The sequence below is a fragment of the Loxodonta africana genome, chromosome 13, assembly GCF_030014295.1.
Source record: "Loxodonta africana isolate mLoxAfr1 chromosome 13, mLoxAfr1.hap2, whole genome shotgun sequence".
Taxonomy (NCBI): domain Eukaryota; kingdom Metazoa; phylum Chordata; class Mammalia; order Proboscidea; family Elephantidae; genus Loxodonta; species Loxodonta africana.
Window position 1 is genome coordinate 12987701 of NC_087354.1, and position 26310 is coordinate 13014010.

At 42.5% G+C, this 26310-nt stretch overlaps 1 protein-coding gene across 1 annotated transcript in view; it reads left to right on the plus strand.

Moving 5' to 3' along the window:
* Nucleotides 1–26310, plus strand: part of CHSY1 (chondroitin sulfate synthase 1) — a 91008-nt gene that overhangs the window by 12316 nt on the left and 52382 nt on the right. Inside the window, exon 2 of the mRNA XM_003413911.4 lies at nucleotides 4876–5371. Within this exon, the coding sequence (XP_003413959.1) occupies nucleotides 4876–5371 (496 nt within the window). The remainder of the gene's footprint in view (nucleotides 1–4875; nucleotides 5372–26310) is intronic.

Here is a 26310-nt window from a genome sequence, read left to right on the forward strand (position 1 = left end):
GAGTCTGGTGTTTTAAGTGAAAACACTGTTAAAGTTTGAAGTCTTCTTAGGCTTCTACCCTAACACTGCCTGAGATTGCTAATTAAATAGGGGGGAAAATGTATGTATATGTGTGTATATATGAATACATATGTATGTACATCTGTATACATAGATACGGAAACCCTAGTGGTGTGGTGGTTAAGTGCTGCGGTGCTAACCAAAGGGGCTGCAGTTGGAATCTGCCAGGCGCTCCTTGGAAACTCTGTGGGGCAGTTCTGCTCTGTCCTGTGGGGTTGCTATGAGTTGGAATCGACTTGATGGCACTGGGTTGGGTTTGGTTTTATATAGATAAACAACAACAACAAAAAAACCCAAACCTGTTGCTGTCCGGTGGATTCAGACTCATAGCGACCCTGTAGATACAGATCTGTGTGTACCTACGTATCTATCTGTCTAGAGTGTTGGGTTTTTAGCCAGAAATGTAAGAAGCCACGTTTTCCATAATACCTTCACTTCAGTGTGTCAGGAAACCCTCGTGGTGTAGCAGTTAAGAGCTAGGACTACTAACCAAAAGGTCGGCAGTTCAGATCCAGCAAGTGCTCCTTGGAAACCCTGCGGGGCAGCTCTTCTCTGTCCTGTAGGGTTGCTATGAGCTGGAATCAGCTCGATGGCAATGGGTTTTTTTTCCAGTGTGTCATCTTGAGGATAACTTTTCCAGGTTTAACCCACACTCCCTCTCTCCCTCCCTTTTTCTTTTACTAGCTTATGTTATTTGCATATCCTTTTGTTCCTAATAAGTCACAGTTACATAGGGCCGCTATGAGTTGGAAGCTATGAGCTGGAATCGACTCTACGGCAGTGGGTTTTTTTGTTCGTTTGTGTAGTGCTTACTACATTCCAGGCAGGCTCCTCAGCACTGTACATACAATCACTCATTGAGTCCTCACAACAGTCCTGTGGTTATCCCTAGTTTACAGATAAGGAAACTGAGGCATCAGGCAAGTTACCCAAGTGAAGTCAAGATTTGAACCCCCACAGCCCGAATCCAGAGCCCATGCTCTTAACCACTACACAGAGTGCTGTTTCTTTAACAGATTGCTCCTTCGAAGGCAGGAGTTGTCTTACCTACCCCCATCCCTCAGGTAATATACTGGCGTTTTAGTATTTTCAGTGGCTTCTGGGGTTGGCTGCATTAATACTACTTTGAACATGGTCTATTTTATTAATCATACTTTAGTTTGGAAGCAATTTGATGTAAGCTAAATTTGATTTTATTCGCTACCCTTTTAAAATCAATTGTAAGATAATACAGATTATTTAGCTTTGAATTATATTTCCAAGGTTCCATGAATGACACGTAAATTTCAACCCCAGTGTGCCCTTTGAGTTTTACCTCTTCTAATAATTTTTTTATTATTCTGGTTTGATTAAGTCAGTTTCTTTTTACATGTGTGAATAGTAGTATTAGTATGGCTTATGGAAAGTGATGAGAAGCCCCTTTAGAAATTTCTAGAAGAGAGAGTAGTGATTTCTGCCTTTTCGCATACGCATAGCATCTTTAAGTCACGAGTGAACAGTATTCATTTAACCCATTTGCCGGCCTCTATTATGTGTCTGGAAACCCTGGTGGTACAGTGTTTAAGATCTACGACTGCTAGCCAAAAGTTCGGCAGTTTGAATCCACCAGGAGCTCCTTGGAAACCCTATGGGGCAGTTCTGATCTGTCCTATAGGGTCACTGTGAGTTGGAATTGACTCGACAGCAACAGGTATTGTGTACCTGGGTGTTCCAACAGGTATTGTGTACCTGGGTGTTCCACCTGGAGGTGCCTCAGAAGAAAGGCCTGGCAATCAACTTCTAAAAGGTCAGCAATTGAAAACCACATTACAGGGCACAGTTCTACTCTGACACACATGGGGTTGCCTTAAGTCGGAGTCAAGTCAGTGGCAACTGGTAGTAGTGTTACGTGCCAAGCGCTGAAATTACTTAGATTTTCAAAGAATTCTTTTGACTGTCAAACAAAAAATATTTTCTACGAGAAGAAAGAGGAATCTAGGGCTCCCCGACTTGAGTGGAGGCTGTCTAAGCGCAGTTCCTCGTCAGGGACCTTGGAGGCTCAGCATTGGAGGACTGCTGGGCGGCTGTCTCCGCTCTGCACGCCAGAGCGTCAGGAGAGTACGTTTGGATCGTCACCTAGTCTGTGCGTGCCCTGGTCTGCTTACATTTCTGAGGACTTGTCCATTTACAGGAGGGGCTGGTTTCTCTTTAAATGAATTGCTCCTGTCCCTGCTGAGTTTACACTGCATCCTCTCTCTCAGGAGCATAGCCTTTGTGAAAATGAATGAGGCACCTTGTCTTTCTTACCTTGCGCTGCTGTAATGGAAATACCACACGTGGGTGGCTTTCTAGAACAGAAATTTATTGTCTCACAGTTCAGGAGGTTAGAAGTCCATATTCAGGGCGTGGCTCTAGGGGAGGGCCTTCCCTGTGTGTTTCAACCTCTAGCAACTGCCACCAATCCTTGGTGTTCCTGGGCTTGTAGGTGCATCCATCGCTGTCATCTGTCTTCCTCTCCCCACTGTGAGTGTCTCTCCTCCCCTTTATGACACAGCTCGGAAGGGATTAGGGTTAGGATTCACCCTACTCTGGTATGACCTCATAAATGTAACAAAAGAAAAGCCCTATGTCCAGACAGGGCCATATTTACAGGTACCCATAAAACCTGTTGCCATCGAGTCGATTCCAACTCATAGCAACCCTATAGGACAGAGGAGAACTGCCTCATAGAGCTTCCAGGGAGTGCTCGGTGGGTTTGAACTGTCGACGTTTTGGTTAGCAACCGTAGCTTTTAGCCACTGTGCTGCCAGGGTTTCCATTTACAGGTACAGGGGTTAGGATTTCAACACATGTTTTGGGCAGCACCGTTCATAACGTACGTGCGCGGTATCTGCAGTATCACAGGGTTCCCTCTGTGCTGCCTTAGTGCCGTGGTGCTTTGTTAATGGGCCCTTTCAGTGGTGTGAGAATAACCAGGCCCCCTTTAAATTCACGGGCATCAAGGGAAAACATGAGCAACTGCCGTGTCCCGTCCCTAACAGGATGTATGTTTGCTCTCACACGTTAACGTCTCTGAAATTAGCATGCATTTTACAGTTGTGGCATCAGATGATGGTTGGCAGCCTTTTTTTTTTTTCTTGTTGGTTCGTAAAACATCTTACGGTTGACGTCCCAGATTTGGTGACGTGGACCTTTTGAGAGGCATGTGGAATCCCACTGAATTTTTCCTCTGCTTGAGTGCTGTACGTTGCAAGTTATTTCGTATTCCTTATATTTGGGTTAGGAAGAGAAATAAAAGCCAGTATTTTGTTTTCCAAGTACTTTATTGTTTTTGAAATTACACAAGTGATACCATGCTTATAAATGTTTTTTCCCCCAGTATAGAGAATTATAGAATAAAATGTGTAAGCCATCTTTATCTTCCTCCCAGCTCCTCCTGATTTCCCTAATTCCCTTCCCCAGAGGTTTGGTATATGCTTTTTTGGATCCTTTTCTCCAGAAACTCTCCAGATGCCTGTGGCTTTATGGATCCTTCATGTTGCCTTTCATGTAAATAAGCACAGTTGTGACAGTTGAGTACAATAAAAATTTACAGAGGAGAACATTATCTGTGAACTGTGGTTCTCTTTTGATCCTACTAAGATTAAATTTACTATTTCAGTTATTCTCTTTGATACGGTTTTCCTAGAAGTAGTCTGTGTGAGGGAATCATTGTAGCTAAACTCCTTCAGCTCTTAATACAGAGCATGAAATGTAAGAGACAAACGTAACTGGATAGCCTCGGATGCAGTGTTCAGGAGGAGGATTTTTTTCCTTTGTTTCCTTCTAATTACCCACTGACGAACAGTTCCCTCTCAAGCTCTCCGGCCACTGCAGTCACTAACGCGTCTTCCTGCATCCAGTCGGCCTTCCTGCAAACCTCGCCTCCGCTGCTTGTTGTTAACAGCCGCTGTAGAGGTGGCCCCTACTCGTGGCAGCTCCAGGCACAGTGGAGCAAAATGCTACCCAGCCGTGCGCCATCCCCACGACTGGCTGTGGATTGGACTGTTGTGATTCGTAGGGTTTTCATTGACTGATTTCTGGAAATAGATCACCAGGCCTTTCTTCCAAGCTTAGCTTAGTCTAGAATCTCCCCCTAAACCTATTCAGCTTTACAGCAACACGCAAGCCTCAGCGCCCGACTGTCTGCTGCTCTCTGTGCCAGGTCTACTTCTGTGTCCCTGCCTTTCACCCTTTTCCCCTTGGTCTGGCTAGCTTCCTTCGTTACACTCTTTGCACTGGGCCTCTCTGCTTCAGAGTGCTTATCTTAGTTCATGACACTGTGTATGTTGATGTAACTGTTGGTGTAAATGCCCGTCTCTCCTGCTGTCAGCTCCGTCAGCCCAGGCCTGTATTTTTGCCCCCCCTGCATTCACCTTGCCTAGAGTAGTAACTGGCATCTGATGAATGTTCAAAGAAAAGTTGTTGAATAAACAATTTATTTTTTTGTTGTTTGGTAGAGCTGAGGAGTTTGTGGGTAGGGAGTTGACAGTCTATCAGAGGATTAACTTGAACACCTAGACTTGGGGCCCTGGAAATTTGATTTTTAGCTGTAAGTAAAACTTAATTAAACTAGAAATATTTTAATACTTCATTCTTTATTGAGATTCTTTTGAAATTGAATTTGAACTGTGTGGTCCTTGGTAGCCTGAGTTTATGTTAAGAGGTAGCAAGCAGATCATGTAACTTTTTATTATCCTTTTGGACATACAGTGGTTCAGATGAACAGATACGTGGATTTTTGAAAATGAAGCTTGAAATAAACTGTTCTCTAACTGATGTTTATTTTGATTCTAGAACGTGGTCCAAGACAATTCCTGGGAAAGTTGAATTCTTCTCTAGTGAGGGTTCAGACACATCTATACCCATTCCAATAGTGCCACTACAGGGTGTGGATGACTCCTACCCACCCCAGAAGAAGTCTTTTATGATGCTCAAGTACATGCATGACCACTACTTGGACAAGTACGAATGGTTTATGAGAGCGGATGATGATGTTTACATCAAAGGAGATCGCCTGGAGAACTTTCTGAGGAGTTTGAATAGCAGCGAGCCCCTCTTTCTTGGGCAGACAGGACTGGGCACCACAGAAGAAATGGGAAAACTGGCACTTGAGCCTGGTGAGAACTTCTGCATGGGGGGGCCCGGGGTCATCATGAGCCGGGAAGTGCTCCGGAGAATGGTGCCGCACATTGGAAAATGCCTCCGAGAAATGTATACCACCCATGAGGACGTGGAGGTGGGAAGATGTGTCCGGAGGTTTGCAGGGGTACAGTGTGTCTGGTCTTATGAGGTAAGAGCCGAATTCTTTACTGTGGGAAAACTGTTCATTTTGTCATAAATTGTGAAGCAGTCTTAGGAAACTCGTCATGACATCCTTTCCGGGGTTTAAAGTTGGTATTAAGTTAATGTACATTTCTTTTCTAGCCTTGGTGTTTTTTTGTTTGGATTCCCCTTATGACCTTTTCTCTTGGCTTTTAGAATGCACCCTCCATACTTTTTTCTTTAAGCTCTCTGCAGATACCTTAGTTAGCAAACAATGGCATTTGAGGGCCAAAGGAAAGACACGGGGCTTCTGAAGGTCACAGCCGCATTTTATAATTATCCAGAGCACATCTGGTTTCTGCTTTCCCCACAGGCGTGATTGCAAGAGTGTGAAGTTACTTTGCCCCGTTCTTCCAGTGGCCTGACTTCTCATTTGGTCATGTTGACCCACAGATTAGAAACTTAGATGTTTTGAATTTATAAAATGATTATTGATGTAAAAGCCAGTAGGACTTGGCTTTGCATTGCTTTTAAACCTTGACATTTCAGACAGTTACTGTAATCTGTAAGTTTACAATATAAATGGTTTATGGTGTCTGTAAGTTGTCCCTTTTAGCATGGGTTTAGGCAGCTTCCAGATTATTTTGATAAATGAATGAAACGTTTTAAAGGGAGTCCACTTGTAGGTGTTTGCTTCTGAATAGTTGTAGAGAATATGAGCTCGCTTTTGACTTTTCAGTGTTCTTACTGGTAGCTGTGCCACCTATTGCCTGAAGTTGCAGCATCTGAAATCCCATCAGACTGGAAAGAATTATTTAGGTTTGTGTTGTGTTTAGATTAAGTCGTGTTATGTCGAACTACTGATAGTGTGAGGAGCAGAGGGAATTGTTAGACCTTTTTGCCTAAGAAAAAGAAATATGCCTTCTGATGTAATCAGCTAAGTGCTCAGTGAAGAGTGATCTTGCCTGTACTTGCTTTCCCTCCAGACTCACTTTTAACTGTCTTCTAACCACTTTCTTTCATTTGAACTTTTGGGGAAGTAGACACATTCAGAGGTATTTCAAGTGATCTTCCTGTCATTTCTAATTATATATTCACAAAGATAAATTTAAGTCTTCCGTGCAGTGTGATCTGAGCAAAGCCTTTCATTTCTTTGTGCACCCCTTGAGCCCTCTCTTCCCCACCCGGCGATTGCTTCGTCAGTTCAGGGAATCTTTTTTGTCACAGATTTTATTTTTCTTTTTGAATAGTGTGAAAATGCCAGCAGGGAAAGCTGTTTGGGGATTTTATGCAGTTGAAAGCAGACTACAACTGTCAGTATTACTTCATTTTCACCATCCTAAATTAAGTGGTTGTAACTTTAACATATTTCATTGTGTTTAGAAATAATGTAATGCTTTGTGCATTTTGGAGCATGTTACTCTGCCCCTGATTTTGAGAAGCTAGCCTTCTGCCACAATGTAGTAGAGGAACTTTTGGGAAGAACTTTTAAAAGTGTGTTTTCGTGTTGTTGTAGTGCCATAATATATCTTATATATACTGTTTTTTTATACTGTTTAGAGAGAGACACCAGCGGAGCCAGTATCTTGAGTTTTATCTAGAACGTTGACTTAGCTGGCATCAATGCCAAAATGTAGTTAGAAAGTATTTTCCTGGGGATGCAGGGTTTGGAAGAGTGTTTTCTGGCTGGTTCTACCCTGTTATCATGGTAATCGCCATAGGTTTCTCATGTCCTAAGCAATGGTGTTTAGAATCATTCTGTTAGAATCTTGAAGCTCCTTGTAGACTTGATGCTTTAGGTAAATGACCTTATTAGCTAAAGGGATCTGGTTGGCAAGGAAACTCCCTCTTGAGTAGCTTAGCTCCCTATCTCCCCAACTAGGGAGCTCACCAGTGAGTACTCTGTGGCAGAGGGGGTCTCCCTAGGAGTGGGGCTGTCTGCCTCTGGTGAGTCCAAGCTTCTTTTCACTCCTTTAATGTCTGGTGACAGCTTTACTAGATCTTTTCCTGTTTGCTCTCCTTGCTGCTTGTATCACTTATCCTCCCACCAGCAGCCCCTTAGAGCCTTTCTCTTTTGTGAGTTGCCTGTTCATAGTCTTGGCCCATTTTTCTGTTGGAGTGCTGTCTTACAGTTTTGTTGGAGTGCTTTGTTCTGGATACAGAATATCTTCTCCCAGTCTGTGACTTGTCTTTTCACTTTAATTGTGGTATTTTTTTATTATACAAAATTGTGAAGTGTAGTCTAATTATCGTTTTTTTCCTTTATGATTTGTGCCTTTTGTGTCTCGTTAAGGAAATTCTTCCCTTTCTTGGGTCACAAAAATTTTCTCCTATATTTTTCTGTAAATTTAAAGTTTTGCCTTTCACATTCAGTTTTTCATCATCATTAATTTAAAGAATTATATCTACTGGGACTCTTAGCATTTTATTAGACTTTTTATTTATTTATTGTTTTTTAAGTGCATCTGACCTACGTCATTATTTGGATTTGTCATTGTGTTCACCATTAAGGTGAGATTAATCTTTTATGTGGATGTGGAACTTATTATTAAGCTTCCTGTAAATCTAGTTTCTCAATTAAGTCTCACATTATGAGGAATTATTGAGGTGGGGTTTTACGTTAAAGACAATTATGTTTATCTTTAAATCTTGGAAGGTACTTATTTAGCTCTATTATAAACCTAGCCAAAGGTGTAATTTTTTTTTTTATAATTAGAAGTAATGCCTTGCGATTATATTCATATAATTAAAATGACTTGTGAGGAGCAACTGTGAAAATAAAAATTCAGATTTATTATTGGTGATTATTAATAAATGGCTTTTTTAAAAAAAAAAATTTTATTTGGAAGTAATTTCAAAAGTTACAGAAAGAAAATAATAACAAATTCACCTATTGTTAGCATTTTATTCTCTTATAGTGGTACCTTACTCACCATTTTAGACGGCCTATTAACCTTACCTACCTGAGAGCTAGGCAGGCCCCTAAGTGGCTAGAACAGTTGTTCCAAAGATTGAGCGCTCATGCTGTGTGTTACTTCAAGTCAGAGCTGTTCTTCTATTCAGCAAATGTAGTGGCCCAGTTTCCGGCACTTACTGTTGTGAGGATGACATCGTACCAAGTAACGTTTCGTTCTGTTATTCATAGGATTGCTATGAGTCAGAAACAGCTCAGTGGCACTTAAATATAAAATCTAAAACGATAAAGATCATGGAAGAAAAAATAGGGACAACGCTAGGAGCCCTAATACATGGCATAAACAGTGTACAAAACAGTACTAACAATGCACAAACATCAGAAGAGAAACTAGATAAGTGGGAGCTCCTAAAAATCAAATACCTATGCTCATCCAAAGAGTTCACCAAAAGAGTAAAAAGCTGTGACATTCCCTATCGGCGTCTGATCTCTAAAACCTATAGGATATTGCAAAAACTCAACTTCAAAAAGATAAATAACCCAATTAAAAAATGGGCGAAGGGTATGAACAGACACTTCACTAAAGAAGACATTCAGGTAGCTAACAGATCTATGAGGAAATGCTCACAATCGTTAGCCATTAGAGAAATGCAAATCAAAACTACAATGAGATTCCATCTCACTCCAACAAGGCTGGCATTAATCCAAAAAACACAAAATAGTAAATGTTGGAGAGGTTGTGGAGAGACTGGAACACTTCTACACTGCTGGTGGGAATGTAAAATGGTGTAACCACTTTGGAAATCGATTTGGTGCTTCCTTAAAAAGCTAAAAAAAGAAAAAAATTTTTTTTTTTTTTTTTAAGCTAGAAATAGCACTACCATAGGATCTAGCCATCCCGCTCCTTGGAATATATCCTAGAGAAATAAGAGCCTTTACACAAACAGATATATGCACACCCATGTTCATTGCAGCACCATTTTCAATAGCAAAAAGCTGGAAGCAACCAAGGTGCCCATCAACGGCTGAATGGATGAATAAATTCTGGTACATTCACACAGTGGAATACTACACATTGATAAAGAGTAATGATGAATCCGTGAAACATTTCATAACATGGAAGGCATTAGGCTGAGTGAAATTAGTCAATTGCAAAAGGACAGATATTTTATGAGACCACTATTATAAGAACTTGAGAAATAGTTTAAACAGAGAAGAAAATATTCTTTGATGGTTATGAGATTGGGGAGGGAGTGAGAGGGGTTTTCACTAATTAGAATAGTAGATAAAGAACTATTTTAGGTGAAGGGAAAGACAACACACAATACAGGAGAGGTCAGCACAACTGGACTAAACCAAAAGCAAAGAAGCTTCCTGAATAAACTGAACCCTTCGAAGGGCAGCATAGCAGGGGTGGGGATTTGGGGACTGTGGTATCAGGGGACATCTAAGTCAGTTGGCATCATAAAATCTATTAAGAAAACATTCTGCATCCCACTTTGGAGAGAGGCGTCTGGGGTCTTCAATGCTAGCAAGCAGCCATCTAAGATGCATCAATTGGTCTCAACCTACCTGGAGCAAAGGAGAATGAAGAACACCAAAGACATAAGGTAATTATGAGCCCAAGAGACAGAAAGGGCCACATAAACCAGAGACTGCATTAGTCTGAGACCAGAAGAACTATATGGTGCCCGGCTGCAACTGACGACTGCCCTTCCAGGGAACACAACAGAGAACCCCTGAGGGAGCAGGAGAGCAGTGGGATGCAGACCCCAAATTCTCATAAAAATACCGGACTTAATGGTCTGACTCAGACTAGAAGGACCCCTGGGGTCATGGTCCCCAGACCTTTTGTTAGCCCAAGACAGGAACCATTCCCAAACCCAGCTCCTCAGACAGGGATTGGACCAGACTATGGGATAGAAAATGATACTGGTGAAGAGTGAGCTTCTTGGCTCAAGTAGACACATGAGACTATGTGGGCATCTCCTGTGTGGTGGGGAGATGAGAGGGCAGAGGGGGTCAGAAACTGGCCGAATGGACGCAAAAAGAGAGTGGAGGGAAGGAGTGTGCTGTCTCATTAGGAGGAGAGCAACTAGGAGTATATAGCAAGGTGTACATAAATTTTTGTATGAGAGACTGACTTATTTGTAAACTTTCACTTAAAGCACAATAAAAATTACAAAATAAAAAACAACTGGATGGCACCTAACAACAACAACAACAACAACAACAACAACAGATTTGAAATGGCGAATTAGTCACCCCCAAAAAGAGGCTACTGTATAAGCAGTGGAGCCCTGGTGGTGAAGCGTTTAAGAGCTTGGCTGCTGACCAGTAGCTTGGCAGTTCGAATCCACCAGCCGCTCCTTGGAAACACTGTAGGGCAGTTCTGCTCTCTCCCATATGGTCACTGTAACTCGGAAACGACTCGAAGATAACGCGTTTATGTAAGGACTGTATCAGCCGTGAGTGGAAAGAGGGTAAGGAAAAGTAAAAAGTTAGTGAAAGTGAGTCCGTGAACACTACAGCAGTCTAATTTTATCCATTATGGTTGGACAACATACTTTGTATGATTTCAGTTCTCTTAAGTTTGAGACTTTTTAAATGACTTAACATGATCTATGCTGGTGAATGTTCCATGTGTACTTGAGAAGAATTAGTGTTCTGCTCTTGTTAGGTGGAGTGTTCTATAGATGTCTGTTAGGTCTAGTTGGTTTATAATGTTGATCCAGTCTTCTGTTTCCTTGTTGATCTTCTGTCTAGTTGTTCTGTCCATTGTTGAAAGCAGAGTGTTGAAGTCTCCAGCTGTAATTGTTGAATTGTCTGTTTCTCCTTTCATTTTTATCAGTTTTTACTTCATGTATTTTGGGGCTCTCTTGTTAGGTGCGTATATGTTTGTAATTTTTATATCTTCTTGATAAATGGTCCCTTTTATCATTATAAAATGCCCTTTTTCTGTAATACCAATTTCTGTTTTAAAGTCTATTTTATCTGATATTAGTATAGCTATTCCAGCTCTCTCTCTTTCTCTCTTTTTTCTTGCGTGTGATAAGTTGCTTCTCTCACAGCTTTCAAGATTCTCTCTTGTCTTTTCACAGTTCGATTATGATGTGTCTGGGTGTGGGTGTCTTTGAGTTTATCCCACTTGTGTTTTAAGCTTCTTGGATGTGTACATTGTTTTTCATCAAATTTGGGAAGATGTGTAGATTGTTTTTCATCGAGTTATTTCTTCAAATATTATTTCTGCCCCTTTCTCTCCTCTCCTTCTGGGACTCCCATTATATGTATACTCTGAGGCTCTGTTGATTTTATCTTCTTCTTTCTTTCTGTTCCTCAAACTGCATAGTCTCAGTGGATTTCTCTTCAGGCTCTCTGATTTTTTCTTCTGCCTGTTCACATCTGCTGTGGGTTTTTCATTTCAGATACTAGACTTTTCAACTCCAGAATTTGTATTTTTAAAATAATTTTCATCTCTTTTATTGATAGCTTTTTTCTCTGTGTGTGAACCATACTTTCTTTAAATTGTGTTTTAAGTGAAAGTTTACAGTTCAAGTTAGTTTCTCATACAAAAATTTATATACACATTGTTACGTGACCTTAGTTGCTCTCCCTAAAATGTGACAGCATACTCCTCCTTTCTACCCCGGATTTCCTGTGTCCATTAAGCCAGCTCCTGTCCCTTTTTTCCGTCTAATCTCGCCTCTGGACAGGAGCTGCCCATTTAGTTTTATGTGCCTACTTGAGCTGAGAAGCACTGTCTTCACGAGTATCATTTTATGTCTTATAGTCCAGTCTAATCTTTGTCTGAAGAGTTGGTTTTAGGAATGGTTTCAGTTCCAGGCTAACCGAGAGTCTGGGAGGCCACACTTTCTTGTTTCTTTGCATGTATCATATTTTGTTGTTGTTGGAAACTGGACATTTTAAATGTGGCAAATCTGGAAATCATATCCTTCCCTTTCTCCAGAGTTCGTTGTTGCTGTTTATTTACTGACTTACGAATTAATTCTGTAAAGTCTGCATTCTTTTTTGCTAATGATTGGACAGAGATTTCTTTAGAGATGCCTCTTAGTCTTTGCTGAGAAGCTCTGTGTGCATGTTGGGACGTCAGTACTCAGTCAGGCAGTTGATAACTCTGTCTTAGCCTTCACTTCCTGCTTGCACAGAGCCTCAGAGTAAGGCAGAGATGAGAGCTTAGGACCATCTTAGATCTTTTCTGAGTGCACACACAGCCCTACACATGTGTATGGCCCTACATTCCCAGGAACGTAGTTAAGTTTTTAAAGCCCCATATGGATGTCTCCTTCCCAGGCTTTTCTTTTGAGCTTTTTGGTTAGCCTATTTTTTGCCCCAACTGTTTTTTCTACCACCAACTGCTGCAGTGTTCAACAGTTGCCTCTGCTTATTTTCTACAAATGCTTGTGGAGAGGCTGTTCATACTAGGCGAGCTCCTAGTCAGGTCAGATAAAGACAGCCTTTGCGGGTGGGGTCTTCCAGGGAACTACCACACAGTTCAGATAATGGCGCATCTCTGGGAAGGGGTCTTTGAAGGAGCACCAGCCCTACTCTGTCTCCTCCAGTGGCTGCCAAGCTGCTGGTTTTCACTGTCATTGTGGGCTGTTGGTTTTCAAGATTCCTCAGAACTGCAGAGTAGGGAATGGAAATAGGGTAAGTTAGAATGCCACAAAGTGTTCTTACCAGAATTCTGCTGTTTTTCTTGAATAAATGCTCCTGAATTGCTGAATGCCTTTGGCTAATATCCAGAGTCCTGAAAAGGTTGATTCTGGCAATTTTTGCCAGTGTTTTCACCTTGCTCTTAGGGAGGAGAGATTTTTGAGTCCCTACTCTGCTGTTTTCATTGATTTTACCTAAGATGATCTATAATGGGGCCTTAGCTTCACAGCTTACATTTTTCTGTTTATGATGAGATAAATTACTCTGGATACCCTTTTATACTGTGTTTAAGAAGAAGGTATTATTATACCTTAAAAATTAGAAAGGCTGCCAACAAATTGGTTACAATATTCATTCATTCATTTTTCAAATAAATTTTGAGCATCTGCTGTTAGCCAGATGCTCTTTTGGTGGGGACACAGTAATAAAGAAAGCAAACGCCCTGCTCTCATATTCTAATGGGGCTGGATGGGGTGCAGAAAAATAGACAGTAAAGTAGGGTTTGTGCTAAGGAACAGCGAGGTGACCACTGTGACTGGAGTGCAGTGAGCAAGAGGGTGAGTGGGGAACGATGAGGCCAAGTGACAGAAATGTTGAAGGGAAACAAGGAATTGGGGTGGGCATTCGTTTGGGTGCAAGAAACCCTGGGCTTGAGCCTCATTTCTTCATTCATCTTCACTCTTCATTAGCTGTGTGTTCTTGGGCATCAAGTTACCTAACTCTGAACTTTTGTTTCCTTAAAAATGAGATAAGGATAGAAATTGCCTGCCTTGTAGGATTGTTTCAAGGATTAATTGAGATGATGCGTATAAAGTGCTTCACTAGTGAAATGGTAAGGGGGCTTGGGAGCACCCTCAAGTATTGGAAAAACATAGCCATTCAGAACTCATTCCCTAAGAACTGTGCCTATATTTTGATCTGTATGAACAAATTACTTGAGTACGATTTAGTGACATTGCAGCCTGAAAAGGAATCCCTATTTTAACTTTTCCTCCACGTGCCTGTCAATTTGTCCTACTGTGCGGGCTTTTGTGTTGCTGTGATGCAGGAAGCTATGCTACTGGTATTCAGATACCAGCAAGGTCACCCGTGGTTAGCTTCCAGACTAGAACAGACTAGGAAGAAGAACCCAGCAGTGTACTTCTGAAAAGAATTAGCCAGTGAAAGCCTTATGTATAGCAGTGGAACATTGTTACAGTGCCGGAAGATGAGACCCCCAGTTGGAAGGCACTCAAAAGACGACTGGGGAACAGCTGCCAGAAGTTCGGGCTGGATTCAGAAGAGGACATGGGACCAGGGATATCATTGCTGATGTCACATGGATCCTGGCTGAAAGCAGAGAATACCGAAGGATACTGATTGGTTTAAAGTCAGGAAAGGTGCGTGTCAGGGTTGTATCCTTTCACCATACTTAGTCAATCTGTATGCTGAGCAAATAATCCGAGAAGCTGGACTGTATGAAGAAGAACAGAGCATCAGGATTGGAGGAAGACTCGTTAACAACTTGTGTTATGCAGATAATACAACGTTGTTTGCTGAAAGTGAAGAGGACTTGAAGCACTAACTGATGAAGGTCAAAGACACAGTCTTCAGTATGGATTATACCTCAACATAAAACAAAAATCCTTACAACTGGAGCAGTGAGCAACATCATGGTAAATGGAGAAAAGACTGAAGTTGTCAAGGATTTCATTTTACTTGGATCCACAATCAACACCCACGGAAACAGCAGTCAGGAAATCAAAAGACGCATTGCATTGGGCAAGTCTGCTGCAAAAGACCTCTTTCAAGTGTTGAAAAGCAAAGATGTCACCTTGAAGACTAAGGTGGGCCTGGTATTTTCAATTGCCTCATATGCATGTGAAAGCTGGACAGCTACGAATAAGGAAGACCGAAGAATTGACCTTTGAACTGTGGTGTTGGAGAAGAGTATTGACTGTACCATGGACTGCCAAAAGAACAAACAGATCTGTCTTGGACGAAGTACAACCAGAATGTTCCTTAGAAGCAAGGATGGTGAGGCTATGTCTTATATACTTTGGACATGTTGTGAAGAGGGATCAGTCCCTGGAGAAGGACATCATACTTGGTAAAGTACAGGGTCAGCAGAAAAGAGGAAGACTGTCAACGAGATGGGTTGACACAGTGGCTGCAATAGTGGGCTTAAGCATAACAACGATTGTGAACATGGTGCAGGACTGGGCAGTGTTTTGTCCTGTGGTACAGAGGGTCACTATTAGTCAGAAGTGACTTGACTGCATCTAACAATAACAGTGTTTTAACTTTTACAGTTTAGAGAAGACTACCTTAACAGAACAAATCAAAGTTTGCCTAAAGTGGAAATGTTTAGTTGCTTTGAGTCTGTAAATATTTTACTAGCAAAACAAAACATTCTACACACACATCTCTGAAATGGTTATACCATTTGGTTTCTCAGATGTGGATAAAGGGGTCTCCTGGTTGTGAGGAAGAGGGTGGTTTAAAGGCAGATTCATATACCTTCATTGTATTTAAGTTTGGGTGGGTGTTAAAGATACTATACCAAAAAACCAAACCAAACCCAGTGCTGTGGAGTCGATTCTGACTCATAACGACCCTATAGGACAGTAGAGCTGCCCCATAGAGTTTCCAAGGAGCGCCTGGCGGATTAGAATTGCCGACCCTTTGGTTAGCAGTGTAGCACTTAACCACTACGCCACCAGGGTTTCCTAAAGATATTATAGGCTTTATATATTAGTCACCTTTCTTATTGGAAGATCATCACTAGGTGTATTTTGCTTATGTTTAGTTGACAGGAAAAATGCTCTTTAACACATAAGCAGATGAGGTGGTTACATCGTTCTTCTTAAGATAAGCTGAGTATAGTTGAAAAGATAATTCCTGTATAGTTGAAAAGATAATTGAGATCACAGATGTCATCACTCCCACTCCAGAAGCAGAGCTGATAATCTACCTTTTCAAGCACATCCAGACCAAAACTCATTGCCATCGAGTCGATTCTGGCTCACAGTGACCCCATAGAGTTTCCAAGGCTGTAAATCTCCATGGAAGCAGACTGCCACATCTTTATCCTGCAAAGCCACTGGTGGTTTCAAACCACTGACCTTTCGGTTAGCGGTCGATTGCTTCAAGCACTGCGCCACCAGGGCTTAAAGCATATATCAGTATTTGAAACACTGTACAAGCCATTTTGAGGTAATAAGAGTGAGATGATTCCTTAGCTCTAAGAACTTGGTATGTGAAAGTGGATCAACCCATATGAAAAATACCTCATTACGTAATCAACAGTAAGCCGGGGCAAACAGTGTAAGCTACTCGGGAAAGTATGGAAGGACTGGGGAACAATTAGAGCTGGGTAGGATAAATTAGGGGGACGGGGAGGAATCTTTGATAGTCTGGGTCAGTCCCTTCTCTAAAGGTGATGGGTTTCTGGACTGTTCTTAACAATCAAGATGGTATCCTTTCTCATTTTAAGAGGTCTAGGGATGGCAACAGCAGAGTTTTTTTTAAGGTTTTTAGTTGCAGTATTTAATCACCTTTATTGAACTGCTAAGACTTTCTGGTATTTGAAAATTAACAAATGAGGGAAGACAGGGAACCTGGTAGAGTCAGCAGCTGTTGGCTAAGGCACTGTTTTAGGACAGGAAAAAACGAAACTGGAGATGAAGTCACGTTGTATATAGATGTTCTCAGACTTGAATGATACGCAAAACCACAAAATCAAACCTGTTGCCGTCAAGCCGATTCTGATGCGTAGCGACTGTACGGTAGATCTTCTTTTCTCAATAGAAAAAGTGTGTGTGTGCGTGTGCATGCAGACCTCAGGTATTAGCATTGCTCTTGGATCTTATACCAAGCTAGAGTTTCCCAAAAGGAGACCATCTGTGAGTGAATCACTTGAGGTGCTTGTTAAAGATTTCCAGGCCCTGAGCCCAGAACCAGGACCTGTGGGCAGAATCCGATACTCTGCGCTGTTCACAGGCTTCTCCAGTGATTCTCACGCTTGATGTCTAGGAGCCAGCCTTGTGATTTGTACTCTTATAGCTTTTCTTAGGATCCAGTGATGTTTTGGGACAGTGTAGAACCTGCGTACGTTTTTGTTGACTTGGTGTCATCCCATCTAGCCCCTGTCCTGTGCGGAGTTGAGTTTGGTCTTTCCAGAAAGTAGCTTATAGTCAGGTTGGTAAACCCCCCCAACCCGTGCCGTCGAGTCAGGTTGGTAGGGGAAGCTGAAGTCAGGACCGTTGTCCTCCTGATCGTAAGTGTGGTAGGCGAGTGCTTCCCCCCAACCTTCTTCCTTCCTCTGAGTCATGTTAGCTGTGAAGAATTGCATAGCCAAATAAAAGTCAGTTAAGGCTGAGCGGTGGTCGGCAGTAAATCTGAGTGACAGCAGAGGAAGAGCGATATTACATGAGATGACGAAAATAATTTTTGGCCAGAGATTAGACTGACGAACACTTGAAAGCTAAAACTAGATGATAAAAGATCTTTTCATCTCTGCAAGTGATGATTTCACATATGTCTGTTTTTGTGGTCTGGTTGTGAATCTGAAACTTCAGCTTTTGTTAGTTGTCATGAACCATACGCCAAACTTGTTTATCAGACAAGTTGTAATAAAAGTAAGTAGTTAGAAAAAAAAAAAAAACCCCAAATTTTTTGATACTCTTCCCTCTGAGAGGTAGGACTTCATTTCCCTCTCCTTGAGTGTGGGCTGGACTTAGTGACTCATTTCTCCTGAATAGATAGGGAAGAGGGACACCACCTTGTTAGCCAAGTGACCAAGGTTGACCTCACCAGTGATGCATCTTAATGATACCATGTACTCCCTGATGTGTGAGATGAAAGGGCCCCGTGCCTCTGTGGTGGTCTTCCCTCAAACCCATGACTCTAGTCTCATCATTGGAAAACATCAGACAAACCCAAATTGAGCAACATTCTGCAAAATACCTGACCAGATTCTTCAGAAGTGTCAAGGTCATGAAAAACAAGGAAAGACCGAGAAACGGTCACAGGTTGCAGGAGACCAAGGGGACGTGATCATTAAATGCACCGTGGGACCCTGAATCGGATCCCAGAGGAGCAAAAGGATCTCAGTGAAAAACGGGGAGAATCTGAATAAAGTCTCTAGCTAGTTAATGGTGTTGTACCACTGTTAATATCTTGGTTTTGCTATGTGTGCCCTAGTGATGAAAGATGTTAACATTAGAGGAAGTGGGGTAAAGATACGAGAACTCTCGACTGTCTTTACAACTCTTCTGTAAATCTGAAATTATTTAAAAACGTAGTTAGGACCCAGAGATGCTCTAATCTGACACAGAAGTGGTGCTGGTGTCTGCTGGTGTCCATAGTGGCCGCTCCGTGCCGTGGGGAGACTGGCTAGATAGAGCAACAGGAGACAATCTTCTGTGCGTGGGAGTGGATATATTGTGCAGAATGTGACTTTTAGCTTATTGACTTCTAGGAACTCTAAGACAGAGAGGTCTTTGTTTGAGAGGACTGCAGACTTCTAACCTTCATAAAGAGCTTATCATTTGAGCAAGCTTATAATGTACCGTGTTATTACCGTAAGAAATTTGTAATGGGACCGTTACAGCAAAACTCTTCCCTGGCTAAAAAGAATCTCTCAGCATTCACTCAGCAATTTAATGCTAACGCATTCGCTGACGTCATCCGGGTTACCGGGTTAACCCTGTAGCGTTTTGTTTCTGTGTGTTTTCTCTGTGAACCCTTGTGGGGATAAAGAAATCAGCACACAGTTATTTTCTTTGATGCCTGGCATTTATCTTCAAAGCTCTCTCTTTGAAAATACTGTGTTACTTTTCCTTTTGTGCATGGTAACATGCCGGTGCTTTCTCCCTCCCTAGGGAACACTGACTGGGGTTTTTTTTTTTTTTTAATTGTGGTGAAAATATACACAACAAAATATTGACCAGTTCAACAATTTCCACATGTATAATTCGGTGACACTGATCACATTCTTCATGGTGGGGACACTGGTTTTACTTTTCTTTTTAATGATGTGGTTTGTTTAGGCAGAAAGTGAGTACAGTCTTATTTATTTTTTTACCACCTGAGGAATGTCTGTTTACCTTTTAACCGGTTGCTGTGAGTTGATTCCAACTCACAGCCACCCCCCGTGTGTCAGAGAGAACTGTGCTCCGTGAGGTTGGTAGTGGCTGAGCTCTGGAAGTGAACCCCAGGCCTTTCTTCTGAGGCATCTCTGGGTGGACTCGAACCTTCCGTCTTCCAGTCAGCAGCAGAGCGCTTTAACCATTTGCGCCACCCGGGGACCATGAGTTGGAGTCAACTCGACAACTGGTTTAGCTTTTAGGTGTTTATAAATCGATTCTGTAATGATTTAGAATTCTGGTTGTTTTATTAGGGTAAGATGAATATGGAAGTTGAAATACCGCAGATAATACAAATGTAACTTAAATTTTTTAAATGGTAAATTTCATTAAAAAGCTACTTGCGTTGCTACTGTGTGACAGGCTGTGTTCTAGACACCCGGGGGGTGCAGCAGTGAGCTTACAAAGCCCCTCCGCTCAGTACACACTTACTTCCCCTGGGGAGGTCAGGCAAGGAAGTGAATAATGCCGGGCAGCACTAAGCCCTCTGAAGAAATACAAGCCTGATCAGGGGATGGAGAGTGATGGAGGGGGTGGTGGAGGGCGCCAGATGAGAGCGAGAAAGTGAACCTTGCTTCTTTCCGAGGAAGGACCATTTCAGGCTGGGGAAATGGGCGTGCAAAGGCTCGAAGGCAGAGTGTGTGCTGTGTTCAAGCAGCAAGGAGTCCACGGTGACTGAATCACTTGAGGGAGGGCCAGACCCTGTAAGGCTTTGCCCACGATCAGGCTTGGGTTTTGTGCAGAGGGAGCTGGGAAGACGTGTGGCTTTGGGGCAGAGATGTGCAGTGATTCCTCAGGTTGGCTCGTGGCGAAGCAACTACCTGGAGCAGAGTGGAAGCAGGGCGGTTGGTTAGGAGGTGCTGCAGGTCATGCGGGCTGGGGGAGAAGGTGGCTCGGACCAGGTGGAGCAGTGGGAGTGGTGCAGTGTCAGCCCGTAGGGGCATGTTTTGGTTTTTGTTTTTATAACGTATTTTTTGTTGTTTAGGATATATACAGCAGAATATACACCAGTTCAACTATTTCTACATGTACAGTTCAGTGATATTGATTATATTCAAACTGTGCAGCCATTCTCACCCTCTTCTTCTGAATTATTTTTCCCCCACTAAAAATGTAAACTTAGTGCCCTCTAAGCTTCCTGTCCATTCACTTGAGTTGTTGTCAATTTGATCTCATATAGATAGCTCTTAAAAAGCACAGTGCTCAAGGCAGACATTCTTTACTAGTTAAGCCATCTATTGTTTGGTTTTAAGAAGACTTCAGGAGATATTTTTGGTTTAAAGTTTAAAGATTATCTCAGGGCAGTAGCTTCAGAGGTTCATCCAGCCTCCCTGGCTCCAGAAAGTCTGGATTCCATGGTATTTAGAAATTTTGTTCTGCATTTTCTCTGTTTTGATCAGGATTCTTCTATAGAACCTTTGATCAAAACATTCAGTAGTGGTAGTCAGGCACCGTCCAGTTCTTCTGCTCTCGTGGTAGGGGAGCCAGTTGTCAAGGAGGCAATTAGCCACACATCCTGTTTTCTCCTCCTATTCCTGACATGGAAACCCTGGTGGCATGGTGGTTAAGAGCTATGGCTGCTAACGAGAAGATTGGCAGTTTGCATCCACCAGGCACTCCTTGGAAACCCTATCGGGCAGTTCTACTCTGTCCTATAAAGTCACTATGAGTCAGAATCTACTTGATGGCAACGGGTTTGTTTTGTTTGGTTTTATCCCTGACTCTCCTTTCTCTGTTTCTCCAGGTGAATAGAGATCATGTGTGCCTTGAACGGCCACTTATAAGCTTTTAAGACCCCAGGCACCACACAGCAAACTAGGAGATAGACCAAAAGCCCTAAGCACAATCGTAGGCCACTTAACTGGGATGTCCCATGAAACCATGATCTTAAATCTCCAAACCAAGGAACCAAAACCCATGAGGTGTTTGGTTGTGTATAAGCAGCCTCAGCAGCTGTGTGGATGTGTTTTGAAGGTTGAGCTGACAGGCTTAGATGTGGGGAGAGACGTTGCCAGAGCAGTTGGAAGAACAGAGTTAGCATGAAGGGAAAAACCGGGGAGAGCCCTCCGCACACAGATGGTATTTAAGCCCAGAGAACACATCATACCACTTAGGGAGGTAGCAGGGAAAAAGAGAAAGTCCCAGGCCTGAGTCAGGGTTTCCAGGGCCTAGAGGTCAGAAGGGAGGAGGATCCAGTGAAATAGGAAGAAAACCATGTCTTGGGTTTACCGTTGCCTAGGCATTCTCTGGAGTCCCTGAGCGGTGCAGACAGTTAAGCACTGGGTTACTAACTGTGAGGCTGGAGGTCTGAGTCCCTCCGGAGGTACTTTGGAGGACAGGCCTGGCGGTCTGCTTTCCAGAGGCCACAGCCTTGGAAACCTAGTGGAGCAGTTTTGCTCTGCACACCTGGGGTTGTGGTGAATTGACTAACGCAGCTAGTTGGTTGGGCTCTCTCTGAACACTCACCATCTGGGTACTTGCTACAGATGCCTTCAAAGTGGTAACGTGGGAGATTTTTATCAAATGTGAACATTACCTTTCTTACAAAGTGAACTCCAAGGTATGCGTAGACAGGGGTGGGAGGTGTGCTGGCATAATGATGGGAACATATTTATCTCCTGACAAGTGGTGTTTGGGGCAGTACTTGACATGGTAGACCACAGATGGTTTATAATTAAACATTCAGTTAAACCTTTGTAGCAATTTTTTTTTTTTTTTTGGAAGGAGGCAAGGTTTAAAGGATATTGTTTTTGGTGTGGGGAGAAAACCCATTTAAACTATGTTCTCCTAAGCCTCAGTTTCTTTAAAACAGTTACTGAAGTTGCCTAAGGTCGCACAGCTCATCAAGTGATAGCATCTGAGTTTGAATCCAGGCAGCCTGACTGCAGAGCCTACAATTTTAATTCTAATAATTACGCTTTCTTTTTCCCCATAATATGGCACTGTATTCTGTATTGGCAGTATTCATTTATAAAGAACCAGTAAAGTGCACTTGTCGAGAATTTTTGGTAAAGAGAAAATTTTCATGATTCTTAGATTTCTTTGCTTGGTGTGGGATATTTTTAATATACTCAAATATTTAAGATAATTTTCAACTGATAGCAGTTAGATCCCATAATGCTTTGTTAATTTTTTCATTGGACTCCTGCCAAGCTGTTGTGAATAGCTAGTTTAAAGCAGTGGACTTTAACCCCAAAACAGCCCGAAGAGGTGTTTGGTCTCCAGTCACCGTACACTCTTTGGGACTTTTCAGTATTAAAGAGCAGCAGACCAGCATGGCTGGATCTTCACATTAGTCCTAAAAGTTCTCAAAAGTTCTTTAAAGGTGCTGGGTAGGATCTTCCACAAGAAGCCCTCTGAATTCTCTGGCTTTGGTGAAGGTCTTTATTAACTGTATAATTTTAGATAGTTGGGAGGGTAGTAATATTCTGCCTTTATAGTTGATTTTATATGGTGTCCTGTGGCCATCCCTATAAGAAAGAAAAAAAAAAAACTGTAAGATCCTTGGTCAGAAATCTTAATTCTTTGTTACAATTTCATAGGAGGAATCCATTGACATCAGTTCAATTTACAGTATGTTGTTAGGTGCTGTCGAGTTGATTTCGACTCACAGCAACCCCTTGTGACAGAGTAGAAACCCCCATAGGGTTTTCTAGGCTGTAATCTTTAAAGGGAAGGAGCTCTGGTGGTGCAGTGGTTAAATGCTTGGCTGATAGAAAGGTAGGTGGTTTGAACCCACCGGACACTCCATGGGAGAAACATGTGGCAGTCTGCTTCCATGAGGATGACAGCCTTGGAAACCCCGTGGGGTAGTTGCTCTGAGTTTGGGTTTTTGGATTTTTATCTTTACAAGAGCAGATCAACAGGTTTTCTCTCTTGTGGAGCTGGGTGGGTTCGAACCACCAGCCTTTCCATTAGCATCTGAGCGCTTAACCATTGCGTCATCAGGGCTGCTAAGGTACGTGTGGTAGGTTGAGTAATGGCTGTCCACAGGTGTCAAGTCCTGATCCCTAGAATTTACAAACATTACTGTATTTGGAAAAATGGTCTTTGCAGAATGTCTAATTGAAGGGTTTTAAAATTGGATTTCCCTGGGTTATCTGGCTGGTGCCTAGTACCACCCCAGCTGTCCTTATAAGAGAGACACTATGGAAGATAACACAGACAGAGGAGGAGACAGCCAGGACTGCAGGCCCAGGAATGCCTGCAGCCACAGCAAGCTGGAGGAGGCAAGGAATGGATTTACCCCTAGGACCCCTGGAGGGAACTCGGCTTTGCTGGATTTTGGCTTTTTAGCCTCCACACCTGTTGTTTTCAAGCCACATACTTTGTGGTATCTGTTACAGCAGTCTCAGGAAACTAATACAGTGTGTGACGTGGCCCTTCCGGAGGGCAGGGACAGAGACTCCACAGCTCCCTCATGTAACCATGGGGCCTTCGGAAAACTGCTGTCTTTCTCACTAAGCCTTCAACATCTCTGATGTGGTGATGGTCCAACCTTTCTCACAGGTTTGTTGTATTACGGACCTGGCACATAGTAAGCACCTGGTGATAGTCCTCGCTTGGTTTGTCTCAAGCATTCTCAGAGTATAGGTCCCCAGACCAGCAGCCTCAGCCTTACCTGGTCCTAAGCCCCATTTACCTCCTGAATCTGAAGTCAGTGCCACGGTGGCGCTCAGACTTCAGCATGCGTCAGAGTCACCCAAGGGATTTGTTAAAATGGAGTGCTGAGCCCCACCCCGGAGTTTCTGATTCAGCAGGGCTGGGTTGGGGCCTGAGAATTTGCATTTCAGCAAGTTTCCAGCTTAGGCTGATTCTCCTGGTCCAGGAACAACACTTTGAAAACCACTGGTCTAAGTTTGGTGGTTTACAGAACGGAGAGTAGAAACGGATTTTTGTTTGCTGTTTTGTTTTTAAATAAACTTTTAATTTTAAAACAGTTTTAGATTTACAGGAAAATTGTGAAGATTAAAAAAAAAAAAGTTGCCGTCAAGTCGATTCCGATTCATAGCGACCCTATAGGACAGAGTAGAACTGCCCCATAGAGTTTCCAAGGAGCGCCTGGCGGATTTGAACTGCCAACCTTTGGTTAGCAGCCATAGCACTTAACCACTACGCCACCAGGGTTTCTAATGTGAAGATAGTACAGAGAATTCCCATATACCCCACCCCCAGTTTCCACTTAACGTCTTGTATGCGTATAGTATATTTGTTACAATTATTGAACCAATATTGATATATTTATTCAGGTTTTTACCTGCTGTCCTTTTTCTATAGTCATGTCCCCTTAGGCTCTTCTTAGCTGTGACCATTTCTCAGATTTTTCTTGTTTTCGATGACCTTTATAGTTTCAAGGAGTACTGGCCAGGTATTTTGTAGAATATCCATCTCTTGGCATTTGTCTGATGTTTTTCTCATGATTAGACTGAGATTTGGGGGTTTGGAAGACCACAGAGGTAAAGTACCATTCTCATCACATCATATCAACGGTATGTATTATGAACATGACTTATCTCTGTTGACGTTGACTTTGATAACCTGGCTGAAGTAGTGTTTGTCAGGCTTTTCCCCTGGAAAATTGTCTTTTCCCCCTTTTTCATACCGTAAAAAAAAAAAAAAAAAAAAATTTTTTTTTTTTTAACTCTATGGAAAGAAGTCACTCTCTGAGTATCTACATAAATTAATTTAGAAGTTTGCACAGGAAATTTGCTTCTTTTCTGGTTTATTACTGTATTTTTACACAGATAACACGTCTTCTATGTTTGTTTGCCAACCGACCCCCCCCCCAAGATATTTTTATAGGTGCACATATCTCTGGGGGTGGGAGGTGGTACAGTTGGCAAAGAAACATAGAAGGTAGGTGTTACTTGTATAAAAATACGGTATTTATTTATTTATATCAGTGTAGACCCATGAATATTTATATTTCAGATTATGTATTACTGTATTTACTCTACCGTTAGATTGTTCCAGCTTTGAACATTGGGGGTTCTTTAAGTTGGCTCCTGTATCCCTTTGGAAACCCTGGTGGCATTGTGTTTAAGACCTACGGCTGCTAACCAAGAGGTCGGCGGTTCGAATCCACCAGGCACTCCTTGGAAACCTTATGGGGCAGTTCTACTCCATCCTGTAGGGTCACTATGAGTCGGAATTGACTCGATGGCAATGGGTTTGGTTTTTTGATTTTGTATCCCTTTGAAGTACTTCTGTCATTATGGCATTGATTTTGTTTGCTTTTTAAAGCATTTTCTTACTTTTTTCACCACAATATGTTCTGGGGTCATCTTGTATATTTTCTGCCACAATCCTAAAATCAGCCATTTTTCTAAGGAGCCCAGGTTCCTTTTATTGGAGAATGGTATTAAAAATCAAGACCTGGATGCTAGGTGTATACCTTCCTACTGCAGTATCATTGCTTCTAGGTCTCCTCAGATGGCAGAGCAAGGAAGTGTGTGCGCGCGCACGCGCGCGTGTGTGTGCATAACCAGTTTATGTACACATGTACATGTAGCTGCCTATATCAAGGTGAACTTGAGTTCACACCAGCGTCTCCAGCTCTCATCCATTACCACGCTGCCCATTCTAGCCTTCACCACTTGCTTGTCTGTCATGTCCCATTACAGCAGTCCTGAGAATCCTGCCTCCCGTCATCCACCATCCGTTTGCCTAATTGCACATTTCTGGTATGCGTGAATAGTGGTTTCAGAATGAGCAGTCACTATCCCCAGGGGAAGCAACTTTCTCAACTAGAGGACTGTATCTTTTTGTAAATAATGCACCCACATGAATACTGTGCCCACACGTACGGCGAATGAAAATGATGAGATGTGGTAAAACGTTCTGGCATAGCACATTTGGGGGGAAAGTATGCATGCGTTATTTGCATAAAAATACGGTACAGTGTTTATGTACAGCTCCCTTTGCCTTTAGTTCTACAGATTCCATTCAGTTCCACAGTTACTTAGCTCGGCCCCTTCCACCCACCTCCTTCGGTGAGATTTTTCTACATTTGCATCAGTTAGATTGTTTTGTCACGTTCTGCATTCCACCCCCTGACCTCCAAAATGATTTTTTAAAATTTTGTGTACATTAAGATTCTCTCTTTGTGCTACAAAGGTCTGGGGGTTTTGACAGCTACGTAGTGTCAGGTATCCACCATTGGCTGCCCTGGAAGATCCCTGGGCTTCACCTGTTCAGGACCCTCCTTCCTTCCCCCCTCCCCCACTCCCCAGGCCCTTGGCAACCACTGAC